The sequence below is a fragment of the Sciurus vulgaris genome (genome assembly GCF_902686455.1).
Source record: "Sciurus vulgaris genome assembly, chromosome: 14".
In the NCBI taxonomy this organism is placed as follows: Eukaryota; Metazoa; Chordata; class Mammalia; order Rodentia; family Sciuridae; genus Sciurus; species Sciurus vulgaris.
The window spans coordinates 63,157,745-63,177,770 of record NC_136475.1 but is presented as its reverse complement, the minus strand read 5'-3'; the positions used below and the strand labels follow the sequence as shown (position 1 = coordinate 63,177,770).

The 20,026-nt window shown below is 40.2% G+C and overlaps 1 protein-coding gene across 1 annotated transcript in view; it reads right to left on the bottom strand.

Moving 5' to 3' along the window:
• Positions 1-20,026, bottom strand: part of THADA (THADA armadillo repeat containing) — a 313,149-nt gene that overhangs the window by 124,304 nt on the left and 168,819 nt on the right. The window contains 1 exon segment of the mRNA XM_079109756.1: positions 12,961-13,129. Within this exon segment, the coding sequence (XP_078965882.1) occupies positions 12,961-13,129 (169 nt within the window).

Genomic DNA, 20,026 nt, shown 5'->3' with positions numbered 1-20,026 from the left:
AAACTGAGTGAGAGGTATACAGAAACCTTCTGTACCATCTTTGCAAACTTGTGGTTACATCTAAAACTATTCTAAAGTAAAACGTTTATTTAAAAAGAGACAGTGACTATCAGACTGTATACAGAAACAAAACCAGATATATGCTGTTTATAAGAGACAACCAAAACTAAAACTTAATGAGAAAGAAGAAATGAACATAAAAAAATGAAAAAAATATATCAAGAAATATTAAGCAGAAGAGTTGATTTACAAAGGAATTTTAAAATGACCAGATTCATTGTGACCAATGCAGTGATATCCAAAGTTTAACTTCTGAAATGGATGTGTGGTCGGGAATTGTGTACATCTCTATTCAGGCTTCCTTCTATTCTATTCCAGGCTTCCTTCAGGAGCAATAGTAAAAATTAGAGAAGCAACAAAGGGAGAAAGTGAGGACCAGGGGAAATTAACAAAGTACATCACACATTGACCCAGAATAGACAAAATAATGATCATAAAGGCATGCACACAGAATACTATGGTCCTCCTCCTTTAATGAGGCTGTGAAGAGCCCACCACACCATCACCTTTGCTCATCACACACAGCTCAGGGGTTATAGGTAGAAAGGGACTGGTTTTAAGTTTCTTTAGAAATTTTCAATTATACCCTTTGGGTTAGTGGGTGTGGATTATATTACATCACTAATTCATTCTCAGAGTTTCCTTTGAAGAATATGAGCTCGTATTTGTAGGACCTTAATCTTAAATGTACACAAACACACACAAAATCATGAATTTTAATATAAATTACTACCTTGTACCTCCCTTCTCTAAATATACATCAGAAAATAAGACCTGATGACTATTTAAATTTCCTCTCAAAGTGATCAGTGAACACTGCTTTTCAGTCTAAGAATGGTTTTGGTAATTGGACAAGTATGTATCTCACATATTTGAAAAAAAATCAATTAGAAAGCAGGAAACTGATACTGCATTTCAGAAACATGTTAAGATATAAAAATTGCTATATATCCTGTAACCCAAGAAGAAAGGAAAGACATAAAGCCTACCTGCTATAAATGAACTTAAACTAACATGTAAAACCTGTCTTACTGTCTACAAGTAAAGAATTTTTAAAGGCTTAAGCAGTGAATGCGGGGGGGAAAAAGTCAAACAGCATATGCAAGAGATCAGTTAATTACACTGATCTCTTTGAAGATTAACAAAGGTGATGGAATTTTCTGGCACTTGTAAACTCTTCAAAGTCACAATAAAAAAACCTGTTAAATCCATTTGATATAAAAAATAACTCCAAGCAAACAATTTTAGGCCCCTTTTTAGAAATATGATTCTCAGGAAGTTAATGAAAAATATCCCCTCTCACCAGAAATTCCACTTTACAGAGATTTTAAAAAGGCATCCCAAATAGGAAAATGACCAAGTTTCTCCTGAACACAGAATCACCTATTTAATATGAGCACAGCTGGGTATTAAAACATCCAATAGCTGTATACACCCAACCACTGCTCCAATCCAAGCATATAACACATATCACATTCATTAATAAGAAAAAAAAAAAGTGGAGGATGAAGGAGGAAGGCAAGAGTCCCTCTTTTGAGAATCAAGTCACAAACTTACTACTGGTTTACTAGACATTTTCAGATATAACCCATCCAACATTTAGAATTAAAAATAAAATCAATGTGATTATCATTGTCACCATGTATTTTTAGCAACCTTATCCAGATTTATTCACTAGTTTCCTTTTTGAGGTCTAAAACTGGGAATCTGGAGAAAGCTTTGTATTTTACTCAAAGTTCAGATTTTGATGTCGAGGGTTAAGTTTTCAGCAGAGCCCCTGTTCTTAGAGAAGACTCCTCACAGCCTTCTTGCCCCTACCTAGGAACAGCTCAATGAAATACACAACAATTACACCCAGCAACACACCAGTGTTTGAAATACAAGAAGTGAGTGAGAAAATTCTAATTGTGTGCTATTTTCCAAAGTTCCCCTAAGTAAACAGGGCCTAGAATTTTACTATGCTCCAGAGTCTGAGGAGGGCAGAACAAAGTTTCAACTCTGCATTATGCAAGTGCATTCGAGACAGGTTAGGACAGGACATGAAGCAAACTCTAAGCGGCTATGATTTTAGAAGAAAGCTTCCACATTCACAGCATGAAGGTGAGGAGAGCAGCAGGAGGGGGAGGAGGAGGGGGAGGTATAAAGGAAGGCAATGAGCTCCCTGGAGCTTGAGCACCCCCAGCAGAACTTACTTGTGATTTCCAGTCTGAGTTTTCTATCTCATCCTGTTCACTTGTTTTTACCGGTGGCTCCTTGTACCCCCTGTTGAGCCACAACTTGTCCCTGGGTCAGGAATGGTTTCTTTCATGGCCATGTTTTTTTTTTTTTTTTTTTTTTTAGTATTTTAAAGTTGTAGATGGACACAAGACCTTTATTATACCTTTATTTTATCTATTTTTTTTTATTTGGTGCTGAGGATTGAACTCAGTGCCTCACATGTGCCAGGCAAGTGGTCTACCACTGAGCCACAATCCCAGCCCCGTCATGGGTATTTTTAAAAAAACTATATCCTACCTCACCCCACAGAAGGATGGAGAAAATCAATCCATAGTACCATGGAACAAAGGTTCTCAAGAGGAGGCAATTTTGCCCTGCAGGGAACCTGTGGAAATACATGGAGACATTTTTTTGTTGTTGTCACAAAGGAGGGGGTGAGGCTACTATTGTCATCTAGTGAGGAGATGCTACCAAACACACAACACCCAGAGTGGGCCACCCACAACACTGCATGGCAAGAGTGCTGAGAACCTGCTACAGAAGGTCATGGTGAAAGAGATGGAGATATACACTACAAAGAAATATAAGACTGTCACAACAATAATATGGTTTAGAATAGGAAAGGAGTTTTAGTACTTATTTAAAACTTTCTTTAGGCCCATGTGCTAATCTTACTTCAGTCATCTAGGTGGCTGCCAAGTTACCTAGACGCCAATTCCTTGGCTATCCTGTACCACAGTACTTTGAAATGGCCAATCAAGTCCTTAAGAACTGGAATACACTGGATGCCCTAAATAAGTTCAAGCATTATGGAACAAGTACGTACATTTGGAAATCTCAAAAATGCTACACCAATAAAAACAATGAGCTATTACTCTTTGGCTGTTAGAATATGCTAAAATCATGCAACACATAATATTTTGTTATATTTTCACTGGATGGGTAATCACCAAACAAATCCCATCACACACCATCAGACATTTATTTTATGGGGATTCTAGGGACTGAGAAGACTGACAGTGCACACACAGCGTGGTGCTTGATTCTGTTGTGTTTTTAAAGGACATTCTGAATTATCTCAAGTTATAGAAGTCTCAAACAATAAGAATGAGATGGCTAAGAGGGCACAGAAAGCAAGCCCTCTGAAGATCAAAAAGAAACTTGGAAAAGTGCTAGATTAATCTATCCAGGAGGATCCTGTATCTCCTTCTTCTTTATGAACTTCAAACTTCCCCCTTGGAATGGTAAAAAAGAGTCCTTTGTCCAAGACAGTGTGACAGTGTTCCTTTCCTGATTCATCAAGTTTCTGAAGGGGTCTGAGGGACAGGATGTAATTCAAAACAAAACAGGTGCAAGGAATAACAATCTGATAGGCAGGAACTCTGCTCTTAAAAGTTTGAGCTTATCTTGGCTCTTAGGATCTTTAATATGATCTTCAGAAAGGCAGGGAACATGTTGACTGACCAGAGGAACCTTTTTGTGACACATGTTAACACATAAAGTCAAGTGCTGAAAACTGACTTACCTACTCATCAATGGAAATCCTCACATTTTGCAGTATTACTTTGGTACAACATTTATTTTCCTAAAACATGTTTTTGGGTCACAGAACCCTCCCAAACAGCAGCGAAAGTAATGATGGGTGGTAGTGAAGGCAGCAGTAAGGGTTAATAATAGCAACCAGTACTTACTGAGTACTTACTATATGCCTGAGATCTCATTCAATCCTCTCATTCACCACATGAAGTTTTGTTTTCCATTTACAGAGGAAGAAGTCAAGGCACAGAAACTCAGAGACTCACCCAAATACAGCTAGTTAGCAGCAGAGATGGAATCTATACAACATGAACTGGTTACAGAATCTGCTCCAAAAAATGAGCTCTTTGAGCACATGCTCCCTGCTCTTAAGCACTTTTTAGTTTAGAAATTGCAGACTGCTCTACCAACAGGAACTTTGTATGTTTTATGTAACATATTACTTAACAGTATGAAATTTTTTAAAAAAGAAAATGCTAGCATAGTCTCCCACATACATGGCCATCTTTTGTACCCACTTTCATGCCACAGGCATGCGGGTAGGCTGTGTGGCCTGGCATTTGTGGTCTCTCATATGCTGACCTGCAGCCACGTTCCAACTGTATATCCTGCTCTCCCCAGCACACTCCCAGATCTGTAAGACTGGTTTGCTCATGGCCCCCTACAAACACTTCCTGATGTCCTTTTTTTGGGGAGCAGGGGTACCAGGGATTGAACCCAGGGGAGCTTAACCACTGGGCTATACTCTAGTCATTTTTTCATATTTTTCTTTAGAGTCAGGGTCTCAATAAGTTGCTTAGGTCCTTGCTAAGCTGCTAAAACTGGCTTTGAACCCCCAATCTCCTGCCTGTCTCCCAAGTCTCTGGGACTATAGGTATGGCCACTGTACCCAGCTCCTGATGTCCTCCTGGTGCCTTGGCTCACACCAAGTCCCTTGTCTCAGCAACAGGATATAGTGTAAAGGTTTATCCCAGGACCCAATGTCCTCAGGAAGCCTTCTTGGGCTCACTTCTCAGATGTGTGATTGTGGCTGTGTGCTTAGTGTCGACAGTTAATTTTCCATAGCAGCTCACAAGCTTCTGGAGGGTAGAGAACATGTTATAAATTAACTTCTCTTTGTATCCTCCATGGCACCTGGTACAGCATTATGCCTTAATTACCACCAGTAACTATCTGCTAAATAAAAGCATAAACCACATTTACTCTGCATCTCTCAGGTCCAGGTAAAAGAATCAAGATACAGGTCATCCTGGAAAGCAGAGGAGGTGATGTGATGGGTACTTTCCTTTTTGCCCGAGCTCATCGGAAGACAGATCTGACTCGCTGTGATCTAGAGGGAAAGACCTTCAGAGAGGCACGAAGAATCCTGGTCCCTGGGGCACTGGGCCTTCATTTTAGAGAGTTCTTGAGTTTTGAAAGTAATGGTGTCCTCCCTGGTCTTGTTCAACCCTACCTGCTAGCAATTCTCTATGGGTAAAGACAGTCTCCAATACACGCTCAGCATACCTGCTTGCAGATGTCCATAACCAACATAATTTCAGGAGAAAAGATATCTACCCTCCCGAAGTTTTCCCTTGTCTTTTGGTGGAATTTTCTCAGAATTTATCCTTTCAACAGTGACCATTCTTATTCCTCATTTAACCCTGCCGTCTGCCCTCTTCTTCTACTCACTCCTCAGTCTTCTTACCATCTTAAACTTCTTGTCCTCAGCAACTGTTATCTTCTAACAAACTATATAATTTACCTATTATATTTACTATAAAAAATTCTAGGAATTTTTATCATATCATCATTTCTTATTATCTGTCTCCCTGTTGCTAAAATGGGAGCAGTGATCTTGAGAGCAAGGATCTGCCTCTTGTTCTCTGATGTATTCCAAGTTAGAATGGTTGTTGGCACATAGCTGGTGTCAACCAACAGTTGCTGAACAAGTAAATAAACAGATGATGTCAACTTCCATTGTACTCCACACCCTGAGGGCCCCAAGAGTGAGTTATTCTACCCTGAGAACAACTCATCCAGAGAAGCAGCACAGGACAGCAGTCAAGTGTACAAGCTCAGGGCATCAAATAATGCTACAAGTAAATCTCAACTCTACTTTCTACTGATCATCCTTGAAACTCTGGAGACATCTTCAACTCACTTTTCACATCTGTGACATGGGAACAGCACCCATCTTGCAAAGAACCTCTGCAGGTACTCAATAGTTCATGCCCTGCACCGTGTGGCGCACACATACACACATACTCTCTTAACAAAAGGGGAAAACATTCTTTCAGTGTTCCTTCCTCTGCTCTAACCCTGAAGAGTAAAAAAGGGCTGGGGAACATAGGCCGGTCATCCTCTAAGTTCCACCCTTGCCTGATGCCCTGAGTTCAGAGCATAGCAAAACAACTGAAGGGCACCACCAGGTGAACAAAGGTCACACAGGAAGGCCAATGCTTGGGAACCTGGCAGCTAAGAGCTGTCTCCAACACCCCCGGAAAGCTCCCCAAGTAACACATGAAGAATAAAAGCTTTGGGATATTTTTAAGGAAGGGATTAATTCATCTTCAAAAGTAGCATTTTAATTAAAAATGACTTTTCTGGGCTTATATCCAGTAAGGACCATATTGCCAAAAGGTAAGATTTAACAAGGTTTAGTTCTTTAATTTTTTTTTTTTTTTTTTTTTTTTTTAAGAGCCCAGTGCTTCCCAATCCTTTTCACATCAAGACACACATAGGAAATAATCTTTGTTGAGCGCTCTGGGATAAAATGGATGAGGGAGTTCCTTCTATCTGGAGTCTCCTCACCAGGACACACTCGGGCTCCCTGAGAGCTAAAGGACCTGCCTCAGCCCATCTTGGACTGGGGACCTTCCCAGCAACTTGAGATTTTCCTCCTTTCATACTAACCCAAGTCCTCAAAAAAGAAGCGTGAATCTGACTACTAGTGACAAAAGCGAGCATTTTCATTAGATTATGACTCATTCTAGAAGAAAAAAAAGCACAGTGACAAGCAATCCATTTATAACTTAGAGCATCAGCATAATTTCATGCTTTTTGTTTTTGATTTTCCATTCTGAAATTATATATTCTGGGCATAAAATAAACAACAATGGACAAAGGCCAACATCTTAGGTCATCAAATGGAATCCATCAAGTAATGTTCCATTTCTGGACAACTTGAGCATTTTACTTTGTTTTACAATTTTGTACTTTGTTACAAAATAAGGTATCATGGTTACAATTTTTAAACATAGAAATGATAATTCTTTTAAATTATATTTAATCATAAGTATGGATGCAACAATATAGTAAAAAAAATGTCTTTTTTATAAGTGTGTATTTATTTCCTTACTTCAGAGACTCCAGTAGAGTTTATCCTTAAGACTGCTGTTCTCACTGATTTTCTATTTGCTTCTACTGCTTGTATCTGTAGCAGAGTCAAGGCTGAGTGGTCCAATTCCCACTTCATGAACAGTGACTGCCACACACAACAAGTTGGCCAAATCATCCTTCCTTTCCTTTTATTCCAGGTTTCTGCTTTTCTTTCCACAAAGGAAACACAAGCTCTTCCATTTCAGTTCATATGCTGTCCTTGCCGGCCCAGCATGGTTGTTTCCACATAAAGACACAGCTCACACACAGCTATCAGGGGGTTCCAGACTGATGCAGAAGTAGCCTCAGCTTCAGTCTCCTTTTATGTCTGATGCCCTGACTGGCAATTTTTATCTTTTGTTTCTCCTTCACATGATCCCTGGTCACTAGTGTTCACTTGGCTTCTAACCTGCAGCTCCCTACACTAAGAAGGTAAAAGTGTCAACAGCAAGCTCCTGTGTCTCTCCAGCACCTAGAAGAGGGTAGGCACGCCATGCCTGCCAAATTAAATTCAAATTCTATCCACTTTCCCATGGTCTCATCAGCTCCCAGATCCAGGATCCATAATTCCTATCACTGCCCAAGTTTAAGAGATTTTGTCAAGCCCTTGGGATGACAGAAGCTATGGCAGTTATGGTCTTGGCTACAGTCTGGGCCCCATGGGAGGATTCTGTATTTTTAGGCTAGGAATCTTAGATGAAAGGACAAAGAGATATGATGACAGAGAGACAAGGGGAGGGGGGACACAATGAGTTGTTTCTAAGCTGTAACTCCTCTGGGTCTGTCACTTCCAATGTCCATCTCTATAGTACTGATGGACCAACTCTGCCTCCAATGTTGAGGTAGCATATCATCCTGGATTTAAGGAAATTGATCAAGTGATAAGGGATAAACTACAGCAGAGAAATTTGACTTGACATGGCACTCTCTCAGTCTTATCATTTCTTCATTTAGCAAGAATGGAACAGAATACGACACCTCTTGTGCTACCTTGAAGGACTGCTACGAGGATAGATAAAATCACATATGTAATTCACTTGAAATACAGCTATCCAGAATGTTAACTTTACTTCCCTTTCTCTCTCTCTCTCTTTTTTTTTTTTTTTTGGTACTAGGGATTCAACCCAGAGGCACTTTTACCATTGAGCCACATCCCTAGCCCTTTTTATTTTTTATTTTGATACAGGGTCTCATGAAGTTGTGTAAGGCCTCACCAAGTTGCTGAGACTGGCCTCAAACTTGCGATCTGCCTCACTCTTCCTAGTCGCTGGAATTACAGACATGTGCCACCGTGCCTGTATACGTTATTTCTCTTATGGAAAACTTCCACATGCATGGGCCTTGTTCATCTGAAGTCCAATCATAACTAATATGTAATGGTAGCCAAGTAGGTAGCACTGTCGCTCAGCTCAGCACAGCCAGGAAAGCAGAATCATTTTAACTCAGAATTCTCCAAGTACAGAAATCAAGGCTCTAAGTTGGAGAGAAAAATAAATGCGTTAACGTGTTTGACATGTTCTGCTAGTAAAAACTGAGAAAATGTAATACCGGCATTAGACGAAAAGTGTAGATTATGTTTGTACCAGCAAGAGGAAGTATGGCATTGAGAGGACTATTTGGATTAATTGCAGAAAAAGTGATCCTCTTCTTGCCTAGTGTATTCAGATAAATGCAGAAGTGTTCTTCCTGCTTTTAAACAAGTTATCAACTGCCTAGTCCACTATACTCATATAAAAGAGCTTCCTTACAGAAAGAGTCAGGATCACCTCTTATATTCTTAAAACATCAGAAAAATAACCAAAAGAGATAGGAAATGAGCAAACTCAAACTCTTCTATCAAATGTTATACATTGCTTTATGAAACACCAAAATGTGAATTAAATACACAAGAATCAGAATAAATCTTTCCTCATGATTGCTGGCCAAATTCTTTCTCAATACAAGAAAACTTTTTGAACTCCAATATGATTTCTCAGGAGTGACAAGTAACCTAGTAATAATGTTAAGTCCTCGACATGAAGAACTTTGGCAATGGAAACAGACGGTTAATTCTACTTAAAATACAGGGAAGCCCTGCCAGTGTTATTCCCAAATGAGGTAATGTCCAAGGCTCTTATCTAGCCTTTATTGAAATTTAATGTTATTTACCCCTGGCTCTTACTAACCTGCTGCAAAATCTCACCTTTTCTAATGTGCTTTATTTCCGTCCATTTCAACATTGCAATTATGAACCTCTGGTTTTGAAAATGATTAAGAAATGAATCCCACATGTTCTTTTCTTGCATGTCCTATAATTTGAGTCTCTCTTCCATAGTCCCAGAAAATTAAGGGATCAGCACATTGCTTGTTTTCAAGGTATACTACAGAAATACTCTGAGGTTTGATATATTTATGTAAACATTTTCAAAGAAGTCAAAATGTATAATTCAAGAAAATGTTCTGTGAAAGAATTTGTTTTCTGATTACAAAATGATTTCCTGCTCTTGAAAAAAATAACAATTTTGTATTTACTTAGCTGGATCTGAAGGTCCCATGGAGATTATCATTCCTTTCAATCCCTAAAATCTCTTTTCCAGGTGCAGACCTTTACTGGTTTAAAAGGTAGCTATATGGAGAAGGAATTCACAAGCCATAGAAAGGAAAAGGAAAGAGGCTCCCTGATTTAACCCTTTATGCTTTTCCCATAAAAAAAAAAAAAAAAAAACCACAGGGCAAAACAGCTATTACAACACCGATGTGACACCTGAATGGACACGACAGAAAGACCTGGCACACACCTTAGATTTTCTTTTCTCAACAAACCTCGAGAAAGTTAGAGGTCTGTTTGACAAACATGAACACAATACCCAGCACCCACATAGTTGGCTATTTTCTAATAAGCTCTTTATCTCACCAACATTTAGGAAAAAGGGCAACTGCCACACAACCCCAAATTAAGAGGGTTTTTACCTTTCCACAGTGTTTCCCATTGTATCAAAGGCAATGTGAGAATAACCAAGGCAGCCCAGAGACAGAGTAACAGATCATGTTTGGTTGCTGGACAGACTTGTGAAATGGCCAGATTGCTGGGAGCAGGGTGCGGGGGAGACAACTAGCTGAAGAGGCCCACCCTTACAAAGTCAAAAGAGCAGAGAAGTCCCAATCACAATACTCACAAAGTTCATCCAAGAACGGTTCTTTAGCAAAGAAAGTCTGATGGCTGATCCCCTGGACAATCTGCTCCTTCCCTCTAACTCTGCTGTGGTACACACTTTGAAAAGCCACTTCTGTATCCCTCATTATCACCAGCCCCTGTTCTCAAAGTAACAGCGAAGTGTAAGAGATCTAACTTGTATGACTGAGCAAATGATCTTTGGGCCTCTGTGGCCCATCTCCACAACCAAGGTAACTCTAGTACCTTTTCATCACTGGGATTTATGAGGCCCCAAGGGAAATGAGTGTTTAGGAGTTTCTACTAAGAAACACCAGCAGAGGGTGGTGGCACATGTCTAAAATCCCTGTGATTTGCCAGGCTGAGGCAGGAGGATCACCAGTTTCAAAGCCAGACTCAGCAACTTAGTGAGACCCTGCCTCAAAATAAAAAATAAAAAGGGCTGCGGATGTAGCTCAGGGTTAAGTGCAATGCCCCTGGACTTAATCCCCAGTACCAAACAAACAAACAAACAAACAAGCAAAAAAAGCCAAAAGACCCATTACACATCTTTCTAGGAGATCCATGAAATCAAACTACTTTCAAAACAATGCTAAGACATTTCCTCATTCACTTTAATTCTGTCATGATGTGCAATGGAGTGTGTCAGAGGCTACAGCAAAGTAATGATGTATGCACTCTGATGATTAAGAGAGTATATACATGTGGGTTTATGTGTTTTAATATCTCCTCAGTTTTATTTTCTAATTAAAATATTGATAGATGCTGGGCACAATGGTGCACACCTATAATCCCAGTGGCTCAGGAGGCTGAGGCAGGAGCATTGTGAGTTCAAAGCCAGTCTCAGCAAAAGTGAGGTGTTAAGCAACTCAGCGAGACTCTGCCTCTAAATAAAATACAAAGTAGTGCTGGGGATGTGGCTCAGTGGTCAAGTGCCCATGAATTCAATCCCTAGTACCAAAAGAAAAAATACTGATAGGCAAAAAACACTCTTTGTAATCCTCAAGAACTTTCAAGAGTATAAAGAAGTTCTGAGAACAACTTAAGAATCACCAACCTTGGACTTCAGTCCTACCTAAACTTGCAGTTCTTGGATGCGCTGACTTCCCAAGCCTTTCTTTAAGATGTTTTCTCTGCGTGGAAGACTTTCCCCTCCCTCACTTGGCTGGCTTCTTTCAGTCTCTGCTTAGATGTCACTTCTCTGTGATCCTTTCCCTGACTTCCCCATGACAAGTAAAGTGGCCCTGCCACAAGCTCCCCCACCAATCAGCACACCTCACGTGACTGCCTATTTTCTGGTCTTTTTGTCTTTGTCTCCTTCCAGGCAAGAAAGTCACTGTGTTCTGAGACATGGCAGTATGTAGTGAGCATTCAATAAATACATTTGGAATATATAAAACATTCACAGATGACAGGTGAGAAGAGGTCTACCTTGCATTTTCATCTAAATGGAATTAGTTACTAAAAATATTAGTTTTCATTATAGGACAGGCTTATTAAAATTATGATCATAATGATTATCTATATACATCATTATGTACCAGGAACTAGTCTAAGTATTTTATATGTATTAATTTAGTCTTCACAAAGTCCCTATGAAGTATAAGCTATCATTACCCTAATTTCAAAAATGAAAGTACTGAGCTGGAGTTGTAGTTCAGGGGTAGATTGCTTGCCCAGCACGTGTGAGGCACTGGGTTTGATCCTTAGTACCACATAAAAATCAATAAAGTAAAGGCATTGTGTCCAACTTAAGAAAAAAATTATATATATATAAATGAAAGCACTGATGCCCAGATAGTGAAGAAGGGTGGGTATTAGATTCACACCCAGGTAGTCTGGCTGCAGAGTCCCATGCTGTGACCCTCTGCACACTGGCTTCCATGTTAGCAGAGTAGACCTCAGACTTTACAACTAGTATTGAGATCTCAAGGTCAATCCTCAATTCTTCTCACAAACTGGGAATATGATTTCAAATTTAAATAAATCTCTACCCTTGCCCCTGTGTGAGTGAACACATGGGTCATGCACACAGAGTTCCCCAACATTGCCTGTCCCCAAGAAAGGTTTAAATAATACAGTTTCAATAAGAAGTCTATTTCTCATTCATATGTGCACTCCAGTCTTTTCTAGGAGAAATGTTAACAGAAGTAAATAAACTTGCATATTTATTCAGAATAAAAAGTTTTTTGTGTAGCACAGAGAAAACAGGAAAGAAAGGTTTGATATTTCCACGTATTATGATTCTGTGCCACAGAGCAAACTCTCTCTGCTATGCATAACTGTCCCTGTGACTCTTGGGCAAGCCTCTCCCTCTCTTAAGGAATGCTCACAGTTTCACCCTCAACAGGGAGTAACTCAGAGTGCTCAGTAGGGATACTTAGTGAAAAAGTATGTTGTAGAAAACAGGATTTAATTTAATGCAAAAGATAATCTACCAGAAGCAAAGTGTAACACTGTATTCATATTTGGAATGAAAAAAGCATACCTGGAGACACGTGCTCTCTCAGTACGAATGAGTTGTACAGACAGAGTGAAAAGCCTGTGTATCAAATTTTCACCTGCTAATGGTATATGAGAAACCAAAGTGCATCTTGGGGTATTCAACAGAGATCACACAAAGTAACTTTACTCACCTGGAGAAGCATCCCATGAATATGGTTTTGCCGGAAACACTGGTCAGTGCGGTTGGGGAGTGTGGCCAACAGCGTCCGGATGGTATTGGGCATCTGGTCTAGCATAACAAATGGGACTAAGGCACGAGCGGCCATTTCACGGGAGCGGTAGATAGGCGAGTGACCACACCTGAGAAGATAAGGAAACATAAGACCATCAATGCTCATCTCCACATCTGTATCTTTGTGGATGTCAGGTGGGAGCTGCTCCTTATCCCAAATGATACTTCTTCTGTGTTTGCCTTAGTTCCAGAGGTGACTTTGCTTCTGTTCAACGTATCTTTAGCACTGTTAGCTACGACTTACTATATTGGACTTCCTTCCCAGTCAGTCCTAGAATGCTAATAATTACGTGTTTAACAAAAGCAAAGTCAGACAGGATTTAAATGTAGATAGGCTTTGGGGGAAAGACAATAAACAGGTAGTAGCAAAAAATGGCTTACTCCTCAATAATGAAAACAATATTTACTGGGCACCTCTAATGAGCAAAAAGCACTCTGGTAAGTGCCAATGAAAACTAAGATTACCACCAGTGTTTCTGAGAAGCCCATGCTCTGGTTGGTAAGATTTGAAAAGCTGACCAAGGCACAAAACAATATGGGTCAATGATATGCAAGAAATCTTAACATTATGCCTATAGGAAATCAGGGGAGGAAGGGTTGGAATCAGGAAAGCAAGATCAAGTAGGCAAAAAGAAAACAGGAAGCTATTCCAACCACAGATGGTTGTATAAAGCAAAGGTAGAAATGCCCGTAGGCATTTCTTAACAGTGGAAGTTAAGGATGAGAAGTGGGTCAGGCCACCTGGGGAGTGCACAAACACCAGACTACATGCTCTGAACTTGCTGTTAGGAGGACAAGGATGGACCTCAAGTCACCAAATCCTTGCCTTAAGTCTGGAACAAGTGGTATTTTGAGATTCTACGAAGGTCACTGGAAAGGTCCCTTGACTCTGTAAAGTTTAGAACCAAAGAGGCCTCAACCATTTTGTTGAAGCTGTGCATTTGTCTCCACAGACACAGTATTAATTATTTGAGAGGGAAGTACAAAATGGTAGTTCCTAGATTAAGTAAGTTCTTGACTAGAACTCTCTTAGACTTCATGATCTTTCATCCAATTAAAACAAAACAAAACAAAACAAAACAAAACAAACAAACAAACAAAAAAAAACCCCTCAACTTAAGAAATGTCTTAAGATGCCAAGGCAAGGGTAGGGAAGATCAGAAGATAGTAGACTCTGCAGGGAAAAGGGATGGATTCTCAACTTTCTTCAAAAGGAATTCTGAAGAAATTTTATTCTAAGAAGAAACTACTGGTAAGACGTGGCTCATTAGGGCCATGTTCATACAGACTTAGCATGTAGAGGGGCAGAGTTATATAACCAAAATATTTCTAAAACCCTAGAGATATCACCAACATTTATCTTAATATGACAATAAAAATACAGATATAGTTTTGGTACAAATGGAATTACCCAAGCAAAATTCCATCATGAGGGGTGGGGGGTTGGAAGAAGGTGATAGGAAGAAAGAAGAAAGAGATACAGTGTGAAAACAGTTTAATTTTTCCCTAAAACAGTAGTGCATCAGGGAGATTCATGGGCACCCAGTTTCAGGGCAGAGAAGCACCAGCCTCACATCATAACATGGGAAGACACTGAGGGCTAAGGTGATAGTAGGTAGCTAGAGAGTTCCCACTGGTCTTTGACTAGGTTCTGAACACACACCCATTTTCTCCGTATTTTTCCTTTAAAATGATTAAATGTTTAATTTGTAATTGGCAAACACAGTAAAATGTTTGCTTTGGCCTATGGGGGGAAGAAAACGTTATTTGACAAAGAAAAGAAAATACTCTGAAAATGCTTTGAGATTTAATTAGCAAATGACCTCACTCAGCACAGCACAGTCATTTGTCAGAGCTTCCCTGGTTGTCTGTCCCCACCCCTCCAACGCACACACTTTGTGTTATAGTGTGTTTTATGTTACCGAAAGGACTCTTGTATATAAATGTTTCCTTTCAAATACAAATAACTCTGACATGGTTACAGATGTTTAGTTTCCAATTAGCAGTAACCCTACACTCAAGAATGCCCCTCCTTTTGCTCCTGACCTTTTGCAAATGATGATTTCCCAAAGGAATCTGGCATCCATACAGGAAAAAGAATGGAAAGTGGGAAAAGTGCCAGAATTTTCTACTTTCAGATACCCTGTGCTAGGGTACTCTCTAAACCCACATAACCAGGTTAAAAAGCAAAACAAAACTGCTCGAAAAAGTAATGTAATTGCCAAAGAAGAAAGAAGCCAATTTTTAAAGAAGTATTTAATTAAATGACATTCATTATAAAGCAATGATTAAATATAATTTCAAACTTCCTTCTAGTACAAATTGTTTAAATGAAAGGTTAGATGATAGCTGAATTTACACATATATGTATACATAAACACTAAGCTATTATGGTAACTATTTCCAGTTACCATTTTGACAGCTATTGAGGGGAGGGGCCGGTGTAGTGAGAAAATTTAGAACCTAGTGACTACTAGGATAAAAAATTGGAACATCTGGATTTTCATTCTGCTTTGGACACTGAGTTTTGTGACTTGGCAAGTCCTGGTAACCTCTGAGTCTCAGTCCAGTGGAGAGGGGTGCAATAATCTGTATTCAGGACTCTCCAGCAAGAGCTCCAAGAAGGTGCTAGGAAACACAAAGTTGTTTCAATGCACTGTGCCTATGGCTCGCCAAGTGCCAGCATACTGTTGAACTGCAGGCCTCCAGCTAGCCCCAGTGAGGGATAGACCATGGGGTAAATTCTGCACTGTTTTAAAGAGAAAAGACAATAAACTGATGACATGAAGACAAACAGGTTCTTTCTCTAGCCTCTATTAATAATGATGAAGAAGTTTCCAGCCTGTGTGTGTGTGTGTGTGTGTGTGTGTGTGTGTGTGTGTTGCAGTGTTGGGGGTTGAACTCAGGACCTCACACCTGCTAGGCAAGCACTCTACCATTGAGCTACATCCCCTGCCCATCTCTAGTCTTTCTGAAAAAAGGGTAGCCTCCATTTTCCTGACTCCACTTCTTCTGTAAAGTAAAGCAAATGAATTTGAGGTCTTGAAGGTCTTTTTACTTTTATCATCCTCTGAAAATCATTTCCTCAATAGCCCTGTGTGTGCTCTAGGCCTGTTCCAGGTGTCCACAAAGCATACAAGACAGGCAGATACCAATGCCTTTCAACTTCTAGCCTCTCACTCCAATAAACTCATTCCAGGTTCATTTTATGTATTTATTTAAGATGTGGTCTTGCTCTGTTGCCCAGTTTGGCCTTGACCTTCTGGGCTTAAGTGATCCTCTTGCCTCTAGCTGGGAATACAGGCCTGTGCAGCCACACCTGGCCTCTTGTTCATTTAATCACATATTTATTGTCCTGGCATTGTGTGACAAGAGAAATGACATATTCGCAATAACCATACTTGTATCCTGCAACTGTACAGCTCTCGGCAGTTTATGAGATGCCTGTATCCCTGTGATCTCTTTACTATGCAACATTCCTGTAGGATCAGAGGGCACTAAACACCTGGATTAACAGGTGAAAAGTAAGGTGAAACTCAGAAAGGTTAGGTGGACTCACCCGTTAGGATGTGTAGGCAGCAGCACCCAGGACAGACTTGCAACCGCTACCCCAAGCTGTCGCCCACACCTGGAAATCGAGGGAACCTAAAAGTATCTACCAGCTAATAAAAACACACACTCATTTACAAGTACATGGAAAATCTCCAAATGAGTTGAGTTTTTCGTTATAGTTTTTATTAATATTTTTAGGATGATGGAAACACATTGGAGCCAAATATAAACTATGGACTTCCTCAAAAGAGAGATTTATGAACATATATACACAATTTCCCATACAGTTTCAGGAGGTTCATGACACATGTCCAAAATCCTTGGGGCAGTATTCCTCAGATCCAGGTTAAGAATTCCCAGGTTCCACGGTACACACTGGATGATCACACAGTGTGGCACTCAGGTGTGTGCTCTGCCTCGTGACACAGCAATGGAGAATTAGGACACTGCTCACAGAGAACCACTACCTCAGAGGAATACCTGCTGGTCACAAATCTATGGCACCCATGGAGACATACACAGCTGTGGAGCAGGACAGCAAAGCGCAGTGGGAGAGACAGTTGGAATGGCTTTCTGGAGGAGATAGCACAGAGGTGTATATCACCCTTACGGCTTTTGTCCCTAACACTTCAGAAACTAGGTGAGTTTAGAATGCAATATTCTGAGCAACAGAGGCCATTCTGCTGCGACCATTCTAACTTTCCCTTTCACACAGTGGCAGGTGAGCACTTAGAAGGTGTTCCCCCTTGTACGTTCACCTTCAGAACCTGTTCCTTTCCTGAAAGGATTCAAAGGTTAAGTGGCTGGATAGCACCAGAACTGTTTCTGCCCACCCAAACCTTAGGGAGATCTGCTGAGTACCTAGCACAAACATACATTGGGCTAGGTTCCAGAGCATCAGACAGAACAGTAACAGAGTTACTGTTACACAAAGAACCTACAGTCTAGTGGGGAAGATGGGAAAATCAGCCAACAATTCTTAGGGCAAATGTCAGTGTCATCCTATTTTAAGGTGAGTTCCCCTACTTCACAGGAACCTGTCTTCAAAAGTCTTGGTTGGCTTCAGGATTCAGTCAATACCCTCTTCCACTCTTCCTCATTAACATAATTATTAATGCTCCCCTGGTTCCTCCTCGTTCCAAGTCTCCGCCTCTAGTCCTGCTCTTTGATTTTCAGGCTATACCATATAAAAAGTAAAGGCCTCCAAACTTCAGATGATGATGAGAAGGAGTCCCCACTTAATCAAAGTCAGCACCTTGGGAGCTGGGCTGAGTTCACAAATAAGCTATGTCTACCCTCACACTCCCCACTGAACCTGAATTCAAGAATGCCTGGCCATTACTGTTTGTTTCTCATATGGTATGGCTGCCTGGTTTTGGGTAATGGTCACCCACTGACAAACCAAAATTGAGATGACCTTATCTATGAAGGCTAGGTAAGACTTGGCAGCCTCCCGATTATAAGGTTCTTTTGTTTTTTTGTTTGTTTGTTTTTTCAAAAAACTCCCTTCCTATATTTATTTTGTCAAGACGACTACCGTTTCATCTGTAATGCCCTGCATTACACTGCAATGAATCCTTGGGAAACAACTCATCTGAACTGTATAAGGAACGACCTCAGAATCAATCACTTCCTTCCCAGAGCAGGTACTGCACTTGCGCAGTTGGCTGTCGGGACAGGGGAGGATCTCGTTCACTTTCCCCACAGTATCCCTCGGACCATCATGTCTACTGGAATGAAAGGATCAGGAGAGCAGAAACAGGGTCTTCATAGAGCATATAGGACAGGAGTCAAGAATATGTTCTGGAATCCAGCAGACACCTAAGTTTAAATCCAAGTCCTACCACTTACTACTGTGTGACCCTGTACAAGCAAGTAAACTTTCTAAGTTTTTCAATTACCTTATAGGGTCATTGTGAAGCTTAAATTAGATAAAGCATGTAAAACACAACACTATCAGACAGATAGTGATTGAGAAGTAGTAGTATTATCAAATCTAGTAGGTGGAATAATTTGAAAACTTACAAGCTCTATCAACATATGCATCACTTTCTCTCTATTTTTCTCTAGTGTTCTGTCTCAACAACTGTCCAGGAAACAGCCTTGCCTGTACCAAAGAGGCTCTTCATGCTCACTAGGCCTACCTTTCTCCCTCCCCGCCAAATAAGCTGGGGTTTCTTTGGTACCTACTGACTTTATTCTTTGGGTTCAAGGTCCAAGTCTATTTTCTGTTGACTCTGGTGATACTACACCAGACTTCTTTTCCATTTTTGTTGCATGTGGTTTAAATCTTACCTTGAGAAAAACATGTACATGTGTATACATGTACATATATAAAGAAGAGAAACACTAAAAAAAAAAAAAAAAAAAAAGTTTGTACCCAGTCAATGTGAAAAGGCAGACATTCTGTGTGCTTTGAAACTATTAACCATGTTGTAACTCGTGGCATTCCTCAAAACAATTCTTCTGCATTCTTGGGGAATGCAGTGATGGTCAAGGTTGCCAGATTCTCTACTTGTTCTTCCTATACCAATTTTTGAGTCATCGAAGGATTAACATCACCTGAACTACTTGTTCCTCTTCCTGTAACCCAAAAGTTGCATTTACTGTAACTGTGCACTCTGCACAGCTCATGAATTTCTTTACTTAAATACATTTCTTAGAAAAGCAGTAGGTTCAGGACTTTTCAAATCTGATTTTCTAAAGTCCTTCATTTGAGTAGTGAGGGGAAAATAAGAGCAGTAAATAGTGCTGAGCTAAAAATTGCACATTTCCAGAAGTCTGGGTGGAAAGCCTTCCAGATCTAACATTCAAAATAAAGCAAAAACTATTCCGCTTTAGAGGTAGAATGTTTAGTTTAAATCCTTGGATCTATAAGAAGTTCAAAGTAACATTGCTCTTCAAAAATTAAGTCTCCTCAACATGTTAAAACCTTTCTAAAAATACTTTCAGGACAATATTTTATGCTGACAATAATAAGCCATGATAAAATATATGAAAACTTCAGTGCACGACCAATTGGGACAAGCTCAGCCATAGAGCCTGGGCCTTAGAAGATGCATGCTTTTGGGGCCACTTCCACTCTGCCTCCCAGTTACCAAGGCTTTGCCCAGGTTGATCTGCCACAGGATGTAAATTCTAGGCTGTGAAAAAGGGAGCTGCCGAGAGCTGGGAACTGGCCTCCATCACCTTGACATCTCTTCACTTGCCCCTACAGGAACTGAACCCGGCACTCAGCCATATAATGTGGCAAGGACACAAGGTCACAGAGATAATGGCTGCTAGCATTCATGCCATTCCTTTTAGTGCAAGAAAATAAAGTGAGGGAATTTTCCACCAAAGAAAGGGAAAGGTTTACAGTGTGGTAGTTATTTTAAAAAGCTCTTGGAAGAATGTGCTTTAATTATTTAGAA